The sequence below is a fragment of the Paroedura picta genome, chromosome 4 (assembly GCF_049243985.1).
Source record: "Paroedura picta isolate Pp20150507F chromosome 4, Ppicta_v3.0, whole genome shotgun sequence".
Classification (NCBI taxonomy): Eukaryota; Metazoa; Chordata; class Lepidosauria; order Squamata; family Gekkonidae; genus Paroedura; species Paroedura picta.
In genome coordinates this window covers 3,176,680-3,195,629 of record NC_135372.1, presented here as the reverse complement: position 1 = coordinate 3,195,629, position 18,950 = coordinate 3,176,680, and the positions used below count along the sequence as shown (strand labels likewise).

Genomic DNA, 18,950 nt, shown 5'->3' with positions numbered 1-18,950 from the left:
GGAAAAGACATCACCTCTAGGACACACCTGTGGGTTTCCAGAACCCTTGAAGACCTCGACTGGAAACAGGATGCTGGACAGCAAGGCTATTTCTATGGAGGAGTCTTCCACTGGCAATGATGGCTGAATGGAACCTCTATATTCAGAGGCAGTATACCTTGAAACCCAGGTGTAGAGCCAGCTTGGTGTAGTGGTTAGGAGTGTGGACTTCTAATCTGCAAGCTGAGTTTGATTCCTTGCTCCCTCACATGCAACCAGCTGGGTGACCTTGGGCTCGCCATGGCACTGATAAAACTGTTCTGACCGAGCAGTAATCTCAGGGCTCTCTCAGCCTCACCCACCCCACAGGGTGTCTGTTGTGGGGAGAGGAAAGGGAAGGCGAATGGAAGCCGCTTTGAGCCTCCTTCGGGTAGAGAAAAGCGGCATAGAAGAACCAACTCTTCTTCTTCTTCTTCAGTAATCTCAGGGCTCTCTCAGCCTCACCCACCTCACAGGGTGTCTGTTGTGGGGAGAGGAAAGGGAAGGCGACTGGAAGCCGCTTTGAGCCTCCTTCGGGTAGGGAAAAGCAGCATATAAGAACCAATTGTTCTTCTAGGGTGACAACAGCAGCTGTTATCCTATGTGTGGGCTTCCTAGAAGCCTAGGATTGTCAGGGGAAAAAACTCGCACTGTGGAAGCAGGGGACCCCCCTCCCCAGCAATCAGAGGACCAGCAGGGGGACTTACCTGAAGAAAGAGAAAAGCCCAGGCCTCATCACATCAGCAACATCCAGGGGACATTCTGGTATTTGGGCAAAAACTATGATACAAGCCAGTTTCACCATAGAGTCCTTTGACCAAATACCAGAGTGTCATTTGGATGTTGCTGAAGCAATGACATCACTTCTGGGCCTTTCTCTTTCTCCAGGTAAGTCTCCCCCCCTCTCCTGCTGGTCACTTCAGGGTTTCGTGTCTCACAAAAGCCTCCAGAGCCAGTTTAGCAGACAAGCCCCCTGGCACCATTCAAAATCCATTAGGGTTAACTGAATAGCACTCAGGTGCATTGAAGTGCAAGGCTCGTGATCAACTGCTGACTGTTGGAACAGTTTTTTTTTACACAAGTGCATTGGTTAAAATGAACACAGGTGCTGGGGAGCTCCTAAAAACAGTGTGGGTGGGAGATCCTGGCTGTCTCCACACCACACTGCACACTCTCAAAGCTTTCCTCCCCTCATTCCCAGATCTCTGCTGGCTGTTCACCGTGATGAAGGAATCTAAGAGAAAATGGAAATAAACCTTGGAAAGCCTTCACTCCAATTATATGGTGTAAAGCAAATGCTGGCAAGGGCTCATGGGAATTGTAGTCCATGGACATCTGGAGGACCACGGGTTGACTACCCCTGGTGTAAAGAAAGGGGATCACTCTGAATTTGCTGGGCCCCAGCAACTGAACTGTGACGGCAGCAAGTGTAGCTCACCAGTTTCCGTTCTCTCTAAGACACTCTTGTCAGACACCCTCTGAGCATTCTCCCCTTCCATAGCAGCGAGCTGCGACTGCGTTTCCAGATCCGCTCCCCTAATCTCTGTCCCTGGGGGAGGCGCTCCACGCTCCTCAGGGACGGCCCGGTCGTCAACATTTGTATCTTCCTTTCCATCTGGTTCAACCACAGTGGGAACATCACTTTGCCCTGGGACCACTTTGAGATCCACCTGCGTGGCTTGACATCTGCTTTGGACAGGGACAAAGTCTTCTTGGTGCAAATGACAGCCAACTCCGACACAAGCCACCTGCGGGGAGAAGAGGACACCCTTCTCTGCTGTTTCAACGTGGCCGCCCACGGCCTGGTTCTGGGTGGTGGGAACAGCCTCCGTAGACGTTTCCGCAGTCTCTGGCTGGGCCATGGTTGCTTTGCTGATCAAGCTTTTGGGCATCCGTAAACAGACGGCCACCCTCAGCTCTTCCAGTTCGTCTGTGGCCTCTTTCAGGTGCCCCTCAAGCATCGCAATGACCTCCCGCTGATGCTGAACTGTCTGCTGGAGGAGCTCCATTTCCTGCTCCGTCTCGGCCGACACCCCAAGCAAGGACTCCATGACCCACACTTCAGCGTCATGGGTCTCCGTCTCCGTCCTGACGGCCGCCTCACGGCATGGCCTCTGGCAGCGGTAGTAGAAAACGGCCTCGCCCATGTCAATCTCCTCCCCGACCCCGACCGATCTGCAGGAGGGCACTTCAGCTCCCTTGGTGGCCTTCGTGGCCCTCTCCGAAACAGACAATTTCTCTGTCAGTTTCTTTAACTCGGCGATTTTGCTCAACCTCCCTTTCGAAGGATTGTTGTCCGTGGCCTCGTGGCCCTCCTCCAGGCCTGTGTTGTCGACCACCTCCATGCCGGGTGATTTTGGAGGGAAATCGAAGGTGAAGGCCTTGCCCCCTTCAGACCTCTCCCACAAACCAGCCGCCAGCTGCTCCTTCTCCTTCTTCAGCCGACCGATCTTCATTTTCAGGACTGGGATCGTCTTCACCTGTTCCTCCAGCTCCCTCAGTCGTCTGAGGGCAGCGGCCATTTGGTCACGGACATGGTGGAGGTGGGCAGGAGTGACCGCCGTAGCTGGCGTACTCCTTCCCGAATTGGAGGGGCTCATTTTGACAGGGCCTGTGAGAGGCAGGCCAAAGTCCACTTGGCTTTCCCCCGTCAGTGGGACAGGGAATGGAGAGATCTTCTGTGAAAACGAAGGGGACAAAGCAACTTGAGATGGGCTTTCAGGAGCCTTGGTGGTGACCGCAGCCGCTCCCTCAGCGAGCAAACCAAGGTGCTCTTGTTCCAAGCGCTTGCTTGTCTCCATCAGTGTCTTCTCCACCCGTGTGTTCCTCACGAGAGATTTGGAAGAGGGAGGTGGGAGAAGGTGGATGACTGGTAGGGGGGACAAGGGGAGAGAGGCCTGCTTGCTTGCGAGCTCTGAGGAACTGGCCCAGATTCTGGGTCTTGGGGAGAACAGAGGTTTGCCATCTTCGCTGGTTGTGGAGGCGAGGGATTCGGTGGACGTCCAGCCACCAGTTTGGCTTCGAGAAGAGCCCAGACCCGGCTTCGGCCCCTTGGCTTTCCGGTTCAGCGCAATCTTCCGGAGGGTTTGGCCACTCTCAATGTCATCGACGTACTTGAGGAAATCCAGGTCCAGCAGGAAGCCATAGGGGGTCTCCAAGGAGTAGGAGGCTTTCTCTCCATCCTGGTCTTGGTTGCGGTACAAGAACGGGCCGCCCAAATCTGGAAGCCAAGCCACACATACAAAAGCACGTGAGAGGGGAATAGGTAACAGGTTCTATTCAGGACAATTTCAGAGGCTGCAAAATGACAGTCACCATCTTCCCACCCACCCTAGGCCTCCAAGGCATTCCCAGACTTTGTATTCAGAGATGGATCCCGCAAGAGATCACCTGCTTCTTTCACATCACCTGGGAGATTCCGGTTCAGGTGCGTTGGCTGGGCCATATTTTTTGGCTAGGACGTCCTGAAGCCACCAACAAAGACAGCATGTATCTGGAAGGAAAACAAAAACAAACACACCAGTGAATGGACCTCTTCACTCAGTGCCTGGGCCTCCAGCAGAATCTGGAAATTCAACAGGAGAAGGTTTCCAAGCTTTATCTCCACGTTGAGGAAAAAGCTTCCCTTGCTAAATTCTCCAACAGCCCAGAAAAAAAGGAAGAACTCCAAATGTGGAGCACAGACTTGGTAGGGGGATGGGGTTAATTGGGGCTACAAAATGGGCAGCTGCCCATGCTTAGAGGTCCTACTGCTACAGCGTGAAAGGGAGAGGGACACGACCGCTAGAGGAGTCGCGTGACAATGGAATGAAGACTGGCCAAGCCCCACTGATGACTGTGATTATTCTACACACTGAGATGGCAGCTAGTTATATCTCGTTTTGTGTTACCTTTCCTCCAGAGTGCACAAGAAGGTGGCATACATTATCCTCACAACAACCCTGCAAGGAAGGCTAGGCAGAGAGAGAGAGAGAGAGAGAAAGAGAGAGAAACTGTGGGGCAGCAATTCAATACTCCTTGCAGGGGTTGGACTTGGTCCAACACACCTAAAGTGTTTCGATCTGACTTTCATCAGAGGTCAATATATAGATACACACCATGGTATATAACTTTTTTTTTCTCCCTGTCATAAATTGGAAAAAAAAAACAGCTATATAAAAAACTGCCCTGGAGGGACGGACCAGAACGAATGAGATGAAATAAATTCAAAAGAAATTCTGTCTAAACCTCCGCAAGAAGTTCCTGACAGTTAGAGCAGTTCCTCAGTGGAACAGGCTTCCTCGGGAGGTGGTGGGTTCTCCATCTTTGGAGATTTTTAAACAGAGGCTGGAGAGCCATCTGACCAAGAGGCTGATTCTGTGAAGATTCAAGGGGGTGGCAGGTTAAAAGGGATGAGCGATACGATTGTGAGTGTCCTGCACAGTGCAGGGGGTTGGACTAGATCAGTGGTCCCCAACCTTTTTGAGGCTGGGGACCGGCAGGGCAACTGCCCGCCCGTGCGCGCAGGGCATTGCACATGCGTGGCCTGGCCACGCCTGCGCACATGCGCAGGCGCGGCCCTGATTTCCTCTCCCCCCCTCCCGCAGTAAGAAGCTTCCCGGGCCGCAAGCTTGCGGCCTGGGAAGTTTTTTACTGCGGGGGGGGGCGGCGATAGGGAGCCACGGCCCGGCGCCAAGGCCTTCGAGGCCCGGCACCGGCCCGCGGCCCGCGGGTTGGGGACCACTGGACTAGATGACCCAGGAGGCCCCTTCCAACTCTATGATTCTATATACAACAGTTTGTATCTATATATCGACCACTGATGATCCGTATGATGGAAACACATTAGGTCTTAACTTGTGGCATTTGCAGAGCACCCCCTGAGATTTGTTATGTGTGCCCCATAGATATGAAATTCCTCTTTGGTTTTTAAAAATAAAGTAAAAAAAAATTGAGCTCTAATAACAAATCAATACCTTGGTCACACCTGAGGACTGGCATCCTAATTCCGAACTAAACGGTGTGGGGGAGGGATATTTTAAGACCATCTTTGACGTCTGCTTCTGGCACCCACATTTAGCAACGAAAGGGGAACACACGGGAGAACGACTGAAGATGGCGCCATACTAGCTGGGCTTCTGCCCGGCTCTTAAGCCATGCTGAGGGTCAGGAGCAACCGCACCTGGCAGACCTGAGCAGATACGCAAATCTTGCTCGCCGGTCGCCCCAGGAACCGGGAACGGCATCCTGAGGGTCCTACAGATCCGTGGAGACTGACTTCTCCGGATCGCCGCGGCATGTGCTCAAGGTCATGATGGCGCCCTTTTCATAAATAACTTTCTAAGCCTGAAACGACCAGCTGACCCTACATTCTTCCCAGATCATCTTTTACCAGACTGACAGGAGCCGAAGTCTGCAACAATAAAGACCGTGAGTCTTCTGGCTTTTCCTTTTTTTCCCCACAAGCTCTTCCCCCCCTCCTCAACCAATTTAAATGTGAATCATTTTGTTGAGTGGGAGACTCCCAGCTGAATACTCTCATTAATCAAACAAAGAAAGAGCTTAAAGAAAAGAGAGACTTTAAAGATTTGTTGGAGAGTGTTCAGTGGGGGACGCTGACTTTATACGGAGATCGACAAACTGATAATTTTGGATCCCTCGAGCTCCCACGAGACCTCACGAGACTTTCTGTTTATAATTTGTGACTGCCTAGAACTATGGAAAAATTAACTAAGGCACAGCTTTTCCATTTGTTGTGTGAAGGGAACTCAAAGATACTTTAAGCAGTCAACAAGGTGGAAAAGGAAATCCAAAAGACCAGGAAAGGGCTTTTGGACAGAGCCGACGGTTTGGAAAAGGCAGCTGATGAGAACACAGCTCAGCCAGCAATACTTCAAACGAGAATTCAATGTCTGGAAGTTAATCAACCGGTAGGGGGAGAGAGCTAGGGACGTAAAAATCAAAAGCACCTTGGAAGAACTTGGGAAAACAGATTTAAGGAAGGAAAGCACCGAAAACCTGGAAGTCTATTTAGAGCAGGAAGTGATTTGGATCAACAAAATATCATAGAATCATAGATTTGGAAGGGGCCATATAGGCCATCTAGTCCAACCCCCTGCTCAACGCAGGATCAGCCCTAAGCATCCCAAAGCATCCAAGAAAAGTGTGTATCCAAACTTTGCTTGAAGACTGCCAGTGAGGGGGAGTTCGCCACCTCCTTAGGCAGCCTATTCCACTGCTGAACTACTCTGACTGTGAAAATTTTTTTCTTGATATCTAGCCTATATCGTTGCACTTGTAGTTTAAACCCATTACTGCATGTCCTCTCCTCTGCAGCCAATGGGAACAGCATCCTGTCCTCCTCCAAGTGACAACCTTTCAAATACTTAAAGAGAGCTATCATGTCCCCTCTCAACCTCCTTTTCTCCAGGCTGAATATTCCCAAGTCCCTCAACCTATCTTCCTAGGGCTTGGTCCCTTGGCCCCAGATCATACTTGTCGCTCTCCTCTGTACCCTTTCAATTTTATCTACGTCCTTCTTGAAGTGAGGCCTCGAGAACTGCACACAGTACTCCAGGTGTGGTCTGACCAGTGCTGTATACAATGGGACTATGGCATCTTGTGATTTTGATGTGATGCCCCTGTTGATACAGCCCAAAATGGCATTTGCCTTTTTTACCGCTGCATCACGCTGCCTGCTCATGATTAGTTTACAATCCACAAGTACCCCAAGGTCTCGTTCACACACAGTGTTACCTAGAAGCGTATCCCCCATCCAGTAGGCATGCTTTTCATTTTTCTGACCCAGATGCACTTATCTTTATTAAATTGCATCTTGTTCTCATTTGCCCATCTTTCCATTGTGTTCAGATCTCGTTGAACTCTGTCTCTATCTTCTGAAGTATTTGCCAATCCTCCCAATTTGGTGTCCTCTGCAAACTTGATGAGTAGTCCTTCCACCCCCTCATCTAGATCATTAATAAATATGTTAAAAAGCACCGGACTGAGCACCGAGCCCTGAGGTACCCCGCTACTCACCTCTCTCCAGTCTGATGAAACACCATTGACAACGACTCCTTGAGTGCGGTTCTCTAACCAATGCCCTATCCACCTAACTATCTGAACATCCAGATTGCAGTCCTTCAACTTATCCATCAGAACATCATGGGGAACCTTGTCAAAAGCTTTACTAAAATCCAAGTAAATGACATCAACCGAATTTCCCCGATCCAGCAAACCTGTTACTTGGTAAAAAAGGGAAACCATGTTGGTCTGACAGGACCTGTTGCAGACAAATCTATGCTGACTTCCTTGGATCACCAAATTGTCCTCCAGATGTTTGCAGATTGCTCCCTTTAATATCTGCTCCATTATCGTCCCCACAACAGACACACTGGTCTATAGTTTCCTGGGTCATCCTTCCTCCCTTTTTTGAAGATAGTAATAACGTTTGCTCTCTTCCAGTCCTCCGGGACATCTCCAGTCCTTAAAGAGGTCCCAAAAATGATGGACAAGGGCTGTGCAAGTTCTCTGGAAAGTTCTTGGAGCACTCTCGGGTGCATTTAATCCAGCCCAGGGGATTTGAACTCATCCAGTGCAGCTAAATGCCTCTCAACAACCTCTCTATCCATGTTAACCTGCCACCCAGACACTATCCTTTGGCTACGGCCATCTCTAGATGTGCCTAAATCCTTTGACCAGTGGGAAAAAACAGATGTAAAATAGGCACTAAGCTTTTCTGCTTTCTCTGCATCTTTCGTTAGAGTTTGTCCATCTGCACCCAACAGTGGGCCTATTGCCTCTATGTTTGCTCCTCACATAACTGAAAAATCTTTTCTTGTTACAATGGGCTTCCCTGGCCAATCTTACCTCACTCTCAGCTTTGGCCTTTCTGATGATTGATCTACAGTGCCTAGTAACCTGTAGGTACTCTTCTTTAGAGCTCTGTCCATCCCTCCATTTCCTGAACATTTTCCTTTTCTTAGTTCCTCTTGAAGTTCTCTGTTCATCCAAATAGGCTTCTTAGAGCTCCTGCAGTGTTTTCGTCTTTCTGGGATAGTCATTGATTGAGCATGCAATAGCTGTTGTTTGAGTAGCGCCCACCCTTCACATGCTCCCTTCCCTTCCAGCATTCTCGTCCATGGTATGACACTCATCATGTCTCTGAGTTTATTAAAGTTTGCCCTACGAAAATCCAACATCCGCGTCTGGCTACAAGCTTCCTTGGCTCCCCATCTCAAAAGGAATTCTATGAGGACATGGTCACTTCCCCCTAGGGTCCCCACCTCCTTCACCTCATCCACCAACTCTTGCCTGTTGGTCAGTATTAAGTCCAGTATGGCTGATCCTCTTGTGGGTTCAGCTACCATTTGATAAATGAAATTGTCAGCCAGGCAGGTCAGAAAGTTGCATGACTGAGGACGCTTCACAGAGTTTGTTTCCCAGCATACATCTGGGAAATTGAAGTCCCCCATGATGACAAGGTCCTGCCGCTTGGATATTTTCTCAAGCTGCTCACAAAGTGCAGCATCCACATCCTCTCGTTGGTCAGGCGGTCGGTAGCAGACACCAACCACCACACTGTTTGTTTTCCCCTCGCTTATTTTAACCCAGATGCTTTCCATTGTAGATATGCTCTCCTTCACTAGAATTTCCTGACAGGTATATTCTCCTTCACTAGAATTTCCTGAAATATCCTCCACCCCGCATTTCCCCTAGTACAGGGGTGTCCAAATTGCGGCGTCCAGATGTTCACAGACTGCAATCACTGTGACTGCAAGTCCCTGGACTTCTGGAGTGCCACAGGTTGGCCACCCCTGCCCGATGATCCATTTCCATCCGCTTCCTGTGGCTGGCAGCCCCCCCAACCTCCAGCAGCTGCCCTCGACAGCTGTTCATTCCTGACAGGCTTGTTCCGGTTCGCCACCTGTGTCCCCAATCAATGCCAGCCCCTTCCAGCTCTCCTACTCAAAGACAGGGAAGGCCTCTGAGCATGAGTCGACCACCCCTCCCTTCAGGCCGAGGACTGCCAGCCACCGGGGATTTGCGGACAAGCTTGGAGATGTGCAGCACTTTCAGGAAAGCAGAACCCCTCGTCTGAAAGACCCCCGACCGCTGAACATGCCTTCCTTCGGACTTGCCTGCTCCGGGTAATGCCGCATTCCTTCTCTCCTCCTTGGGCCAAAGGAAACTGGCTCAGATCCCAGACGTCTGCCTTTCGGCTTTCTTTCTGCCCCACAACAGTCTCCCGATCTGCCGGCCAGACGGGGGTTTTCAGCCGTTCCAGATTCCACCCATTCCGCCTCGCTGGATGGCAACACATCCCACGAGGAGTGGTACAAATTCCCAAGCTCTCCCTCCCCTCCCCGGCACCGTCACCACCCGCTTTATCCGGTGGACGACAATCAGAGCTGAGCTATGAGGCTGTGGCCAAGAGGGTGGGGTGTCAGAGTGAGCAGAAGACGGAGATGGGGATTTTTTTTTCAAACGTGCTCCTTGCATGAATCAGAAACGGACGTGTTTGGGACGCCAACGCAGAGCGGAGACGGCTCTCTCTCTCCAGGCAGGTCTGGGACCGCTTCCCCGCCCATTGTCGGGCCTCTGTCTTGGCAGGAGGCGAGATCAATCCATCACACGTTCCAAAATTAGCCTGTTGCCCATGGAGAAAAGCCATGCCGGGCCCTGAAAGGAGAGAGGCGAAGGACACCCACTTTCCCCCCTTGGACGGGAGAGCAGATGAAGTGTTAAGAAGGACTGCGAGTCCCTGCCAAGAAGAGTTAAGGAAACAAACCAAGAGGATTTCAGGCCAGAGAAAGGAGGCCAGGACTGGTCTGAAGCCCCTTAGGGGAAGGATCTACTCATTTGCTTCCTCTAAGGTGGTCAGAGTGAGTCTCTCTTTAAAGGTAAAGGTCTCCCCTGTGCAAGCACCGAGTCATGTCTGACCCTTGGGGTGACGCCCTCCAGCGTTTTCATGGCAGACTCAATACGGGGTGGTTTGCCAGTGCCTTCCCCAGTCATGACCGTTTAACCCCCAGCAAGCTGGGTACTCATTTTGCCAACCTCGGAAGGATGGAAGGCTGAGTCAACCTTGAGCCGGCTGCTGGGATTGAACTCCCAGCCTCATGGGCAGAGCTTTCAGACTGCATGTCTGCTGCTTACCACTCTGCGCCACAAGTGGCCCAGTCTCGAGTCTCTCTTATGGGTTTCTCTTGTTGTTGTTATGTGCGAAGTCGTGTCCGACCCATCGCGACCCCATGGACAATGATCCTCCAGGCCTTCCTGTCCTAGGGTCTCTCTTACGGGTAGCCAAAATGGGCCCTTGGGGAAAAGCTCTAGTGGAGTTAAGTACAAAATGCTTCTCAGGATCCAGCTCGGGATGCTAGTCCTCAGGCTCAGGGGATCTTCTGGAATTATATCTCTTCTCTAGGCAACAAGAGGTCAGTTCCCATTGAGAAAATAGCTGCTTAGGAGGGTGGACTGCATAACATTAGGCTCCACTGAGGTCCCTCCCTGCCCATTCCTGGCTTCACCCCATCCCCCAAAGTCTCCAGGTGGTTTCTAACCCAGAGCTGGCAACCCTAGATCTAGCCCATTTGGTGCCGTGCTTAAGACAGCCGACTCGGACTGAGGAAATTGGGTTCGAATCCTCATTATGGTGGGAGCTTGCTGGATGACTTTGTCATATGCTCTCGGCCTAGTCTACCTCTCAGGGTTGTTGTGAGGATAAAAACGGAGGACAGGAGAATGATATAAGCTGCTTTGGGTCCCCAGTGGGGGAAAAGGGGAGGGAATAAATGAAATAAGTGTTTCCAGTCGCAGGTAATTCCACAGGTACAGGTCATAACTAGGGATGCCAGCTCCAGGTCTGAAGATACCTGGAGACTTAGGGGGCAGAGCCTGGGGTGTAATGTCATAGAGTTCACTTTCCAGAGTGGCCATTTTCTCCAGGTCGATTCATCCAGGTCCCCTCTGGGAGATCATCAACCGCTCCCTTGAAACGGGAGAATTCCTGGAGGGGCTTAAAGAGCCGGTGGTTTGTCCACTGCTGAAAAAGCCACCTCTAGCCCCGCAGGAGCCCAACTACCGACCTGTTTTGCAACTAGTGTTCCTGGGGAAAATGGTTGAAAGGGCTCTCGCGGACCAAATATCAGCATTCCTGGAAGAAGCCTCAGTCCTAGACCCATCCCAGTTGGATTTCCAGCCTGGCCATGGGGTGGAAACAGCACTAGTTGCCCTGTCGGACGACCTCCGTCACCAGTTGGACCGAGGCGGGTTGGTGCCGCAGGTACTATTACACCTCTTGGCAGCATTTGACAGCCCTCCGATGGCTGATCTCTTTTCTCTGGGGCCAGAGGGTGGTGATAGGAGAGTGACCTTCAAGCCGCCACCAATTTACACGCGGAGTTCCTCAGGAGCAGTTTCTGTACGAGAACGGGGAGGTCACTGGCCTGGGCGGAAAGTGTGGTCAAGCAGACCGAGAAGAGACTCTGGAGGGGAGTCGGAACTGCAAAGAAGGAGGCTGACTCAGAAAAGCAACCTGAGTAACCAAGGCTAAGTCCAGCCTTTGAAGACCGAGGTTTGTGGTAATGGCAGGAAACCAAAGAGCCCAGCACTGGGAAACCTGCAGGAAATTACTTCACTAACAAAAGGACTCTCACCACAATTGTTCAGGCCTTACCCAGCTGGAGCACCTGCGAGACCTCTGCCCCAAACCCAAAGCAGAAAAGCAGCCAAGGGTTCTTTCCATGGGAAAAAAACAGTGGGAAACCGACTCTTCCCTGGCGCAGGCAGCCGAGGGGAAGAGGGTGGGGATGGGACACAAACCAGCTGTCAAACATTCTCGCCTTATCAGATCTATTAGATTCCTCTCTGGCAGCCTCCAGGCCAATCAAAACACTGCTGGCGGCAGAATCCTGCACCAGTGAGCAGCAGGCCCTATACGGAGATGTGGTGCTGTTATCTCGGTTCCCACCAGCCCTTCCTTCCACACTCCTTTGGTGCCTGCAAGATTAGGGGGCTCCTGGGGAAGGAGAAAGATTTCAGAAAGATTTCTCTCCCGGGACAACCCGCTAGAAAGGGCATCTATGGGGGCACGTCTAAAAGTATTGCTACAAAATCTTAGATTCAAGTGGGTCGCCATGTTGGACTGAAGCAGCACAACAAAATCAGAGTCCAGCAGCACCTTTAAAACCAACAAAGATGTATTCAAAGCGTGAGCTTTCGAGTGCAAGCACTCTTCCTCAGAAGAAATGAACAACCATCATAACTGTGGAGATATAAGGCAAAAGCAAATTGTGGCAAATTAGTAAACTGCATCATGATATCCAAATGAAGCCATATGATAATTTTTTGCTAAAACGGCTAATCAGTCCTTTTGAGTTCAGTTGTAGGGTAGAGACAGATGGGGCCAGCAACTGGTCTCTTTTAAGTATTTCTTTCCACAACTGGGAAAGTGCCTGCCATTAATTATTAACTAGCAGTAGAGCCCGCTGTTAAAAAAATACAGCGGGCCCTAGGGGACGGTTTGCTTCCCCCCCCCCCAGCGTGCAAGGTTTGAAAATGCTCCCCAGGCCCCGGGGAAAGTGATCTGCGGCTCCCAGAGCCGCGGATCGCCTTCCCCGGGACTTGGGGAGCGTTTTTTGGCAGCATGCGGGGTAGGAAAACGCTCCTCAGGCCCCGGGGAGGGCACTGGGCAGCTCAGCGAGCCGGCCAGCGGTCTCCCCGGGGAGCCGTTGTCGGGGCGGGGGCCAGGGAGCCGAACTTCGCTCTCGGAGGCCAGCAAAGTAATGGCCGCCGTGGAGCGAAGGAAAGCTCTGGTGGGGGGTGGGGTGGGTTGGGATTGGTTGTTGGCTGGGCAAGCAGCCGAATTGGTTGTTGGCCGGGCAAGCAGCCAATCAGCAGCTGTGCTGCGCGCGGCTGCTGATTGGCAGCTTGGGGGTGGACTGACAAGCGGAGGGGCCAATCAGGAGGCGCTTCGCGCCTCCCGATTGGTCCCTCCGCTTGTCAGTCCAGGGGAAGGGGCCTATCGGCACCCTTCCTCATCCCGGACAGGGCCCGCCTTCGGGGCCCTTACGGCTTTATTTATTCCGCTCCGTGAGGAGCGGTTAAAGATGTGGACAGTTTTATTTCTCCAATGTTTCTGTGAACTACAACTGAACTCAAAAAGACTGATTAGCTGTTTTAGCAAAGAATTATTATCATAAGGCAAAATTTGGATGTTGTGACACGGTTTACTAATTTGCCACAATCTGTTTTTGCCTTTTATCTCCACAGTTTTGATGGTTGTTCATTTCGTCTGAGGAAGAGTGTTTGCACTCGAAAGCTCAAGCCTTGAATAAATCTTGGCTGGTCTTCAAGGTGCTCTTGCTGTACGAAATCCTAGACACCTTTATTAAACAAAAAACATCTAAACGTGAAGCTGCTGTTTCCCAGCATATCCTCCATCTAGGTCTATGCACTTCTGAAGGCAGCACTGCCATCTCTCCAACCCAGAGATTCTCTTCCAGGGGTCCATGGACCCCTGGAGGTCTGCAGAAGTTCTGAAGAGAGTCCGTGGGAGCGCTGGAGTGACATGGTATGGGGGCAGAGCTGGACTGCCTTCTCAGCTCCTACTCTTCTTTCTGGCCTATATGAGGTAAAACTGCCACAGCAGTAGTAAAGGCAGGGGGAGGGAGCAAAGGGAGGGCTAAGGGGGCAGGATGTGATGTCATTTCCAGGGGCACAGTAGCGGGCATGGCCAGCTGACATCACTTCCGAGGCTTCTCGAAATCCAGAAAATTATTTCAGGGGCTCCTCTGGGGTGAAAAGGTTGGGAGAGGCCGCTCTAACCCTTTCCGAAAGAATCCCATGATCTTTGCTTCTCACCCCATCAAAACAGCAGGTTTAGCATCTTTGAAGGAATCAAATAATGTTCCTTTTAAACATTCATTGCATTCTGGGGACAAAAAGAAACCTGAAGGGGCAAGATCAGGGCTGCAGGGTGGGTGGGGTAAAGTTTCCCAACAAAATCCTCATAGTACAGCCCATGCTACCCTTGAAGAATGAGCAGGGACATTGTCACAATGGGGGGAAAATTCCTCAGCACAACTTTCCTGCAGTTTTTCTCACCAATGCAGTTTGTAAAAAAATTATATATTTTTTGAAGGAATCCTAACGAGACTAAGACAAGCCTATTGCTGGGAGAACTTGTCTGCAGCCATCCACTGATTGCAGAGACATGTCTAATCACATTTTATTTGGAATCGACCTATGCATGTATGAACTGGAATCCTAGCAGCGATACTTCACGACTTGCCCTGTTCTTTCACTCAAAGAATCTTGGGAGTTGTAGTTTGAGGGCAGTTTTTTCTGTGGAGAAGCCTACCTCCTGCAATTGCAATTTTTTAGATTTTAAATGACTGGGAAGCCAAGCCTTCGTGCAGACACAGCAGGCCTTGTGGTATTTTAACACCTTACAGTACTGCATCCCTCAAATTTCCCAACTGCCTGCCTCTTTATCTGCATGCATTTTCTAAAATTAGGATTAGAAGGAATTTGGGGCTGAGACTTGGAATATCACCCATTTTCCAAAATAAATGAAAATAAGAAATACTGTTCCGGTGGAAGGGCGGTATAAAAATCAAGTGAATGAATGAATGAATGAATGAATGAATGAATGAATGAATGAATGAATGAATGAATGAATGAATGAATGACCAGGTGTCAGGAATGATTTGCACAACAGATTACCGTCAGACAAGGCTGCATAACGTAAGAGGGGATAATGCTTAGAGAAAAGTGCGGAAACTTACAATTTAAAAGAAGTGGTTGGATCTCACAGATCCCCTCTGCTAGAACTTTCTTCTAGGGGAAGGCTACTGCAGCCCTGCCCTATCAGAATAGATCCAAAGGATCTGATCCCAGCATTGTTGCTCATGGTTTGAAGGGTCATTTCCCCCTGTTTTCTCATAATTTTCCACTGATGCTGGAGAATGACTTGCCAGTTGTTGGCAGAGCTTGAAAATGCAGAGATCTTACCAAACTAGACTGCTTAAAAATAAAACAGTATTTTATTCAGAAGAAAAACAATTACCTATAGAAAGAGCCTGTTAGGTACTGTCTACTCTACGGCCATTCTTCTGGCCAACAGCTATTCTGGAGGCAAGGGGGAAAGAAGTGTGCTCAAAAAGCAGTAAGTCTCCTGTCGAGCCAATGAGGACACTGGAGGAGATATTTTCAAAGGACATCAGGCAGTTCTTATCCTATTCTAACAATGCTAAATATATATCTCCTCCGATGCCCCCTGCATTCTGCTCAACTATGCACACTGCAGGTCTTGCATGTTCCTGCACCAGTTCCTTCAAGTAACCACTGGTCAGGCAGGTGCAGCTGAAGTGGAAGAATTACAGAGCCATTCATACCTCAGGGAAGCCAGCCTCCAGGTAACATCTGGTGTCCCGCTATTGCAACAGATCTTCAGACTACTAGGATGAGTTCCCCTGCAGAAAATGGCTGCTTTGGAAGGTGGACTCCATAGCATTATACTCCCCTTCCCAGACCCCACCCTCCTCAGGCTCCACCCCTAAAATCTCCAGGTATTTCCCAGCCCAGGCAGGCAGTCTAATATATACCCAGCCATGCTTCCATCCAGGTAGCACCACAGGGATAGAAAGGACAGTTGCCAGCTCCAACTCAGGAAACTCCTCAAAATATGGGGGGTGAAGGGCTTATAATGCCGTACAGCAGGGGTGGCCAAAGGGTGACTCTCCAGATGTCCATGGACTACAATTCCCCTGACATTCATAGTCCCTGGGCATTGAGAGCCACCGTTTGTCCACCCCTGAACGAGAGGAAATTTGGATGGGGAAATTTCTGTGGTCACCGGACAGGAAGGGCGAGAGAAGCCGTTGCCTCTGCCAACATCCTGTCATCTCCCCAATGATTAAAGCTACCACAGCCAGCTCCAAGCACCAGTTTGTGTTGGTTGGTTTACGCAGGAGGTACAGAGAGGGGCCAATTTTGACCCACTTCTCACTCTGTTCCCTTGAAGCTCTGGACTCCTGAACCCACGTCCAGCCACACTGAGTGCTCGGGTGGGCAGCTATGGGTTAGGATATATCTGGAGATTTGGGGAGGGGAGAGCCACTGAGGCTTCTTACAGGTGTGAAAAGCAGGGTGTAGAAACCAACTCTTATTCTTCTGAGAAAGGCAGGGCTTGCAGTGGGATGAGAATGCCATAAAGCCCACTTTGGAAGGATCACTGGAGATCAGCTGTAATCCCAGGAGATCTCCAGGCATCCCCTGGAGGTTGACAAGCCTATTTGCAGCCCCAATTGGCTATTGTCCCTGGAAGCTCAGGCTCTGAGAGACCGGTCCGAAGCACGCTCGGGTCAGACCTGGTTTTCCCCTTTCCCTACAGGATGGGCTTCCTAGCAGGAGGACAGAGAAAATAAACTTGGGCCAAAGGAAGAGGGGGCCGGGAGCGAGTGGGAAACCAGCCTGGTTGGAATCAATTATCCAGCTTCCTCGAGGGAAGGGAAATTACAGAGAAGCTCCCATCCGCCGGGAGAGAGGACCATTGTCTTGCTCCAGCCCGCCTGCCAAGAACGCCGGCCTGGGTTCCATCACAGACTTCCTGAAGGACATCAGCGGGCAAAACAAGCCACGGAACAGAAGAGGGAGGCGAAACCCAGAGGGAGGTGGTTCTGCCGTCAGCCACGCGGACGGACACGCAGGTGGCTGTCGGCTCTTTTAACACACCCCTCCCGTGGGACACCAAGAGCTGACCAATGCTCAGGTGATCTTGGTGGAAGACCACCCACTTGGCATCCGGAAGGCCCCTGGTCTGATCTCTAGAATGGGACTGGACATGGCAGTATATGGGGCAGTATGGTGGCTGCCACGGGCCAGGATTTCTGGTGGGGTCCACTGAAGTTGCCAACCTCTGGGTTGGGCCAGGAGACATCCCAGCATTACAGATGATCTCTGGGTTAGGAAATAGCTTGGGGCTTTGAGGGTGGAGCTGGGAGTGGGTGGGATTTGGGGCAGGGAAGGTTCCTCAGTGGGGCTACAGAAGGAGAATCTCCTTCTGTACCAACCAGGCTCCAGTTACGACCCTCCCCATAGCTTTCGTGTGGGACCCGGGGATCCACTGGAATTACAGTTGACTTCCAGACTAAACAAGCCAGCTCCCTTGGGGAAAACAGGGGCTTTGGAAGGTGAACCATATGGCCATATCCCAGGGAGGTTTTGTCTCCCCCTCCATCCCCAAATCTTCAGGATTTTCCCGACCCGGATCTGGCAACCCTCAACTCTCCCGTGTGAACCATTAGAGGGAGCAGCTGGGAGGTGGCATAGGCACTCTGAAGTTTTAGCTGTCAGGCTCATGGACAAACACACCCAAGATGGATTTTTAAGTTTCTTCTCTTCCGCATCTCATGGCCCAGGAATTTAATCCACGCATTTGTGTGTGTGTGTTTCATGCCTTTCTTTGAATTGTTGTCTTAAGTTTCTGAGCAGGTCTTGCTGAATCAGCACGGTTGCACCTCTGCATGCCTGCAGAAGCACACTGAAAGTCTCAGGTGCTTCATGCCTAAAGAATGCACCCTTCGTATTAGAGTCCTGTGGGTGGCCCGGAGGTAAAATAACAAGGAAAAAGTCTGCCTGCTTAATTTCTGATATGCCGGGCTATGATTAAAATCACAGGAACAGGGCCAGTTAAAACCAAACAGCAGCAAGCTTATGGGCCCTCTTCTGGGTATGTCCCGAAATTCAGCCAAAGCAGAAGGCCCAGAAGATGAAGAATCACAGAGTTGGAATGGGGCCTCCAGGGTCAGCTAGTCCAACCTCCTGTGGAACTCACCACCTCCCGATGAAGCCTATTCCACTGTGGAACTCCTATGTCAGGAACTTCTTCCGGATATTTAGCCAAAAATCCTTTTAAATTGATTTCTACCCATTGCTTCTGGTGCGTCCCTCTAAGGTAGCGATCCCCAACCTGTGGGCTGCGGACCATATGTGGTCCTTCGACTAATTGGAGGTGGGCCCCGAAGGACACCTTCTCCCCCCACCCTGGCCCTTTACTTCATCCACCCCAGCCCTTTACAACACACTTTATTGTTGTGGCATGTCTGTATCTTATTTTGAAGGGATGTTTAACCATTACCATAGCGATCAGAGAGTGCTAGGGCAGTGGTTGAGAGTAGAGGAGTAAACTACCCCCCCCACCGGGCCTCAGTAAAAGGCGTTGAGTGGTCCCCGGTGATAAAAAGGTTGGGGACCACTGCAGTCTAAGGCACTTGGAAAAGCAATTTGATCTGTGCCCAAAATCCGCTGGGCAGCCAGTGCTGATCTTTCCACACCAAAGTGATAAGATCCCCTTGACTGTCAGGAATTGCGGGAGGGGGGGGAGTCACTGCTCAGGTAGCTGCAGGACCCCCCAGGAGGAAGATCCCCATCAGTTCACTCAAAATTGGGTGGTTCGTGTGCACATCCCACTGCCTCCCGTTTATACGTGGAAACAGCAGGCCACAGACAGAGAGTGCCGCACAGAGACCTCCCTGCCGCTCTGCTTTCGAGGGCCTCCTGTCCCTGCGGCTGTCTCCAGTCTCCCTTTGCGGCATGCCAAGAGCCTTCTTGAGGGACACCGCCCAGAGCTGAAAAGGCCGGCGAGTTCTTACAAGCGCAGAAACACGGTCACCCCTGGCTTGGCAAGTGACACCCTCGGGCACTGCCAAGAATTCAGGGCTTGGCCACTTCCCTCAAGTCGGTCATTTCAGAGGCGGGTGACGTCTCCGGTCCTGAGGCGACAGAGGTTTGTTTTGGCTCCTTCGTGGCCGTTTCTGAATCCAGACTTGCTTGCCAGGAGCTCCGAGGAGAGCACATCGAGTCCTCGTGGGCAGGGGTGCCATGTGAAGACGGGACTGCCCCACTCCCTCCCCATACTTCGGACTGGATGGTACCATTCCTCAAGGGTG

At 51.0% G+C, this 18,950-nt stretch overlaps 1 protein-coding gene across 2 annotated transcripts in view; it reads right to left on the bottom strand.

Annotated features, from left to right (window-relative positions):
• Window positions 1-18,950, bottom strand: part of KANK3 (KN motif and ankyrin repeat domains 3) — a 41,798-nt gene that overhangs the window by 12,863 nt on the left and 9,985 nt on the right. The window contains exons 1-3 of one of the 2 annotated variants that reach the window (XM_077331563.1): window positions 9,138-9,438; window positions 3,427-3,511; window positions 1,457-3,238 (exon numbers count right to left, since the gene is read on the bottom strand). In XM_077331563.1, coding sequence (XP_077187678.1) covers window positions 1,457-3,238; window positions 3,427-3,463 — 1,819 coding nt within the window. In that variant the 5' untranslated portion in view covers window positions 3,464-3,511; window positions 9,138-9,438. Of the gene's footprint in view, window positions 1-1,456; window positions 3,239-3,426; window positions 3,512-9,137; window positions 9,439-18,950 lie in introns of those variants that run through there. The other variant, XM_077331562.1, reaches the window with a different exon arrangement.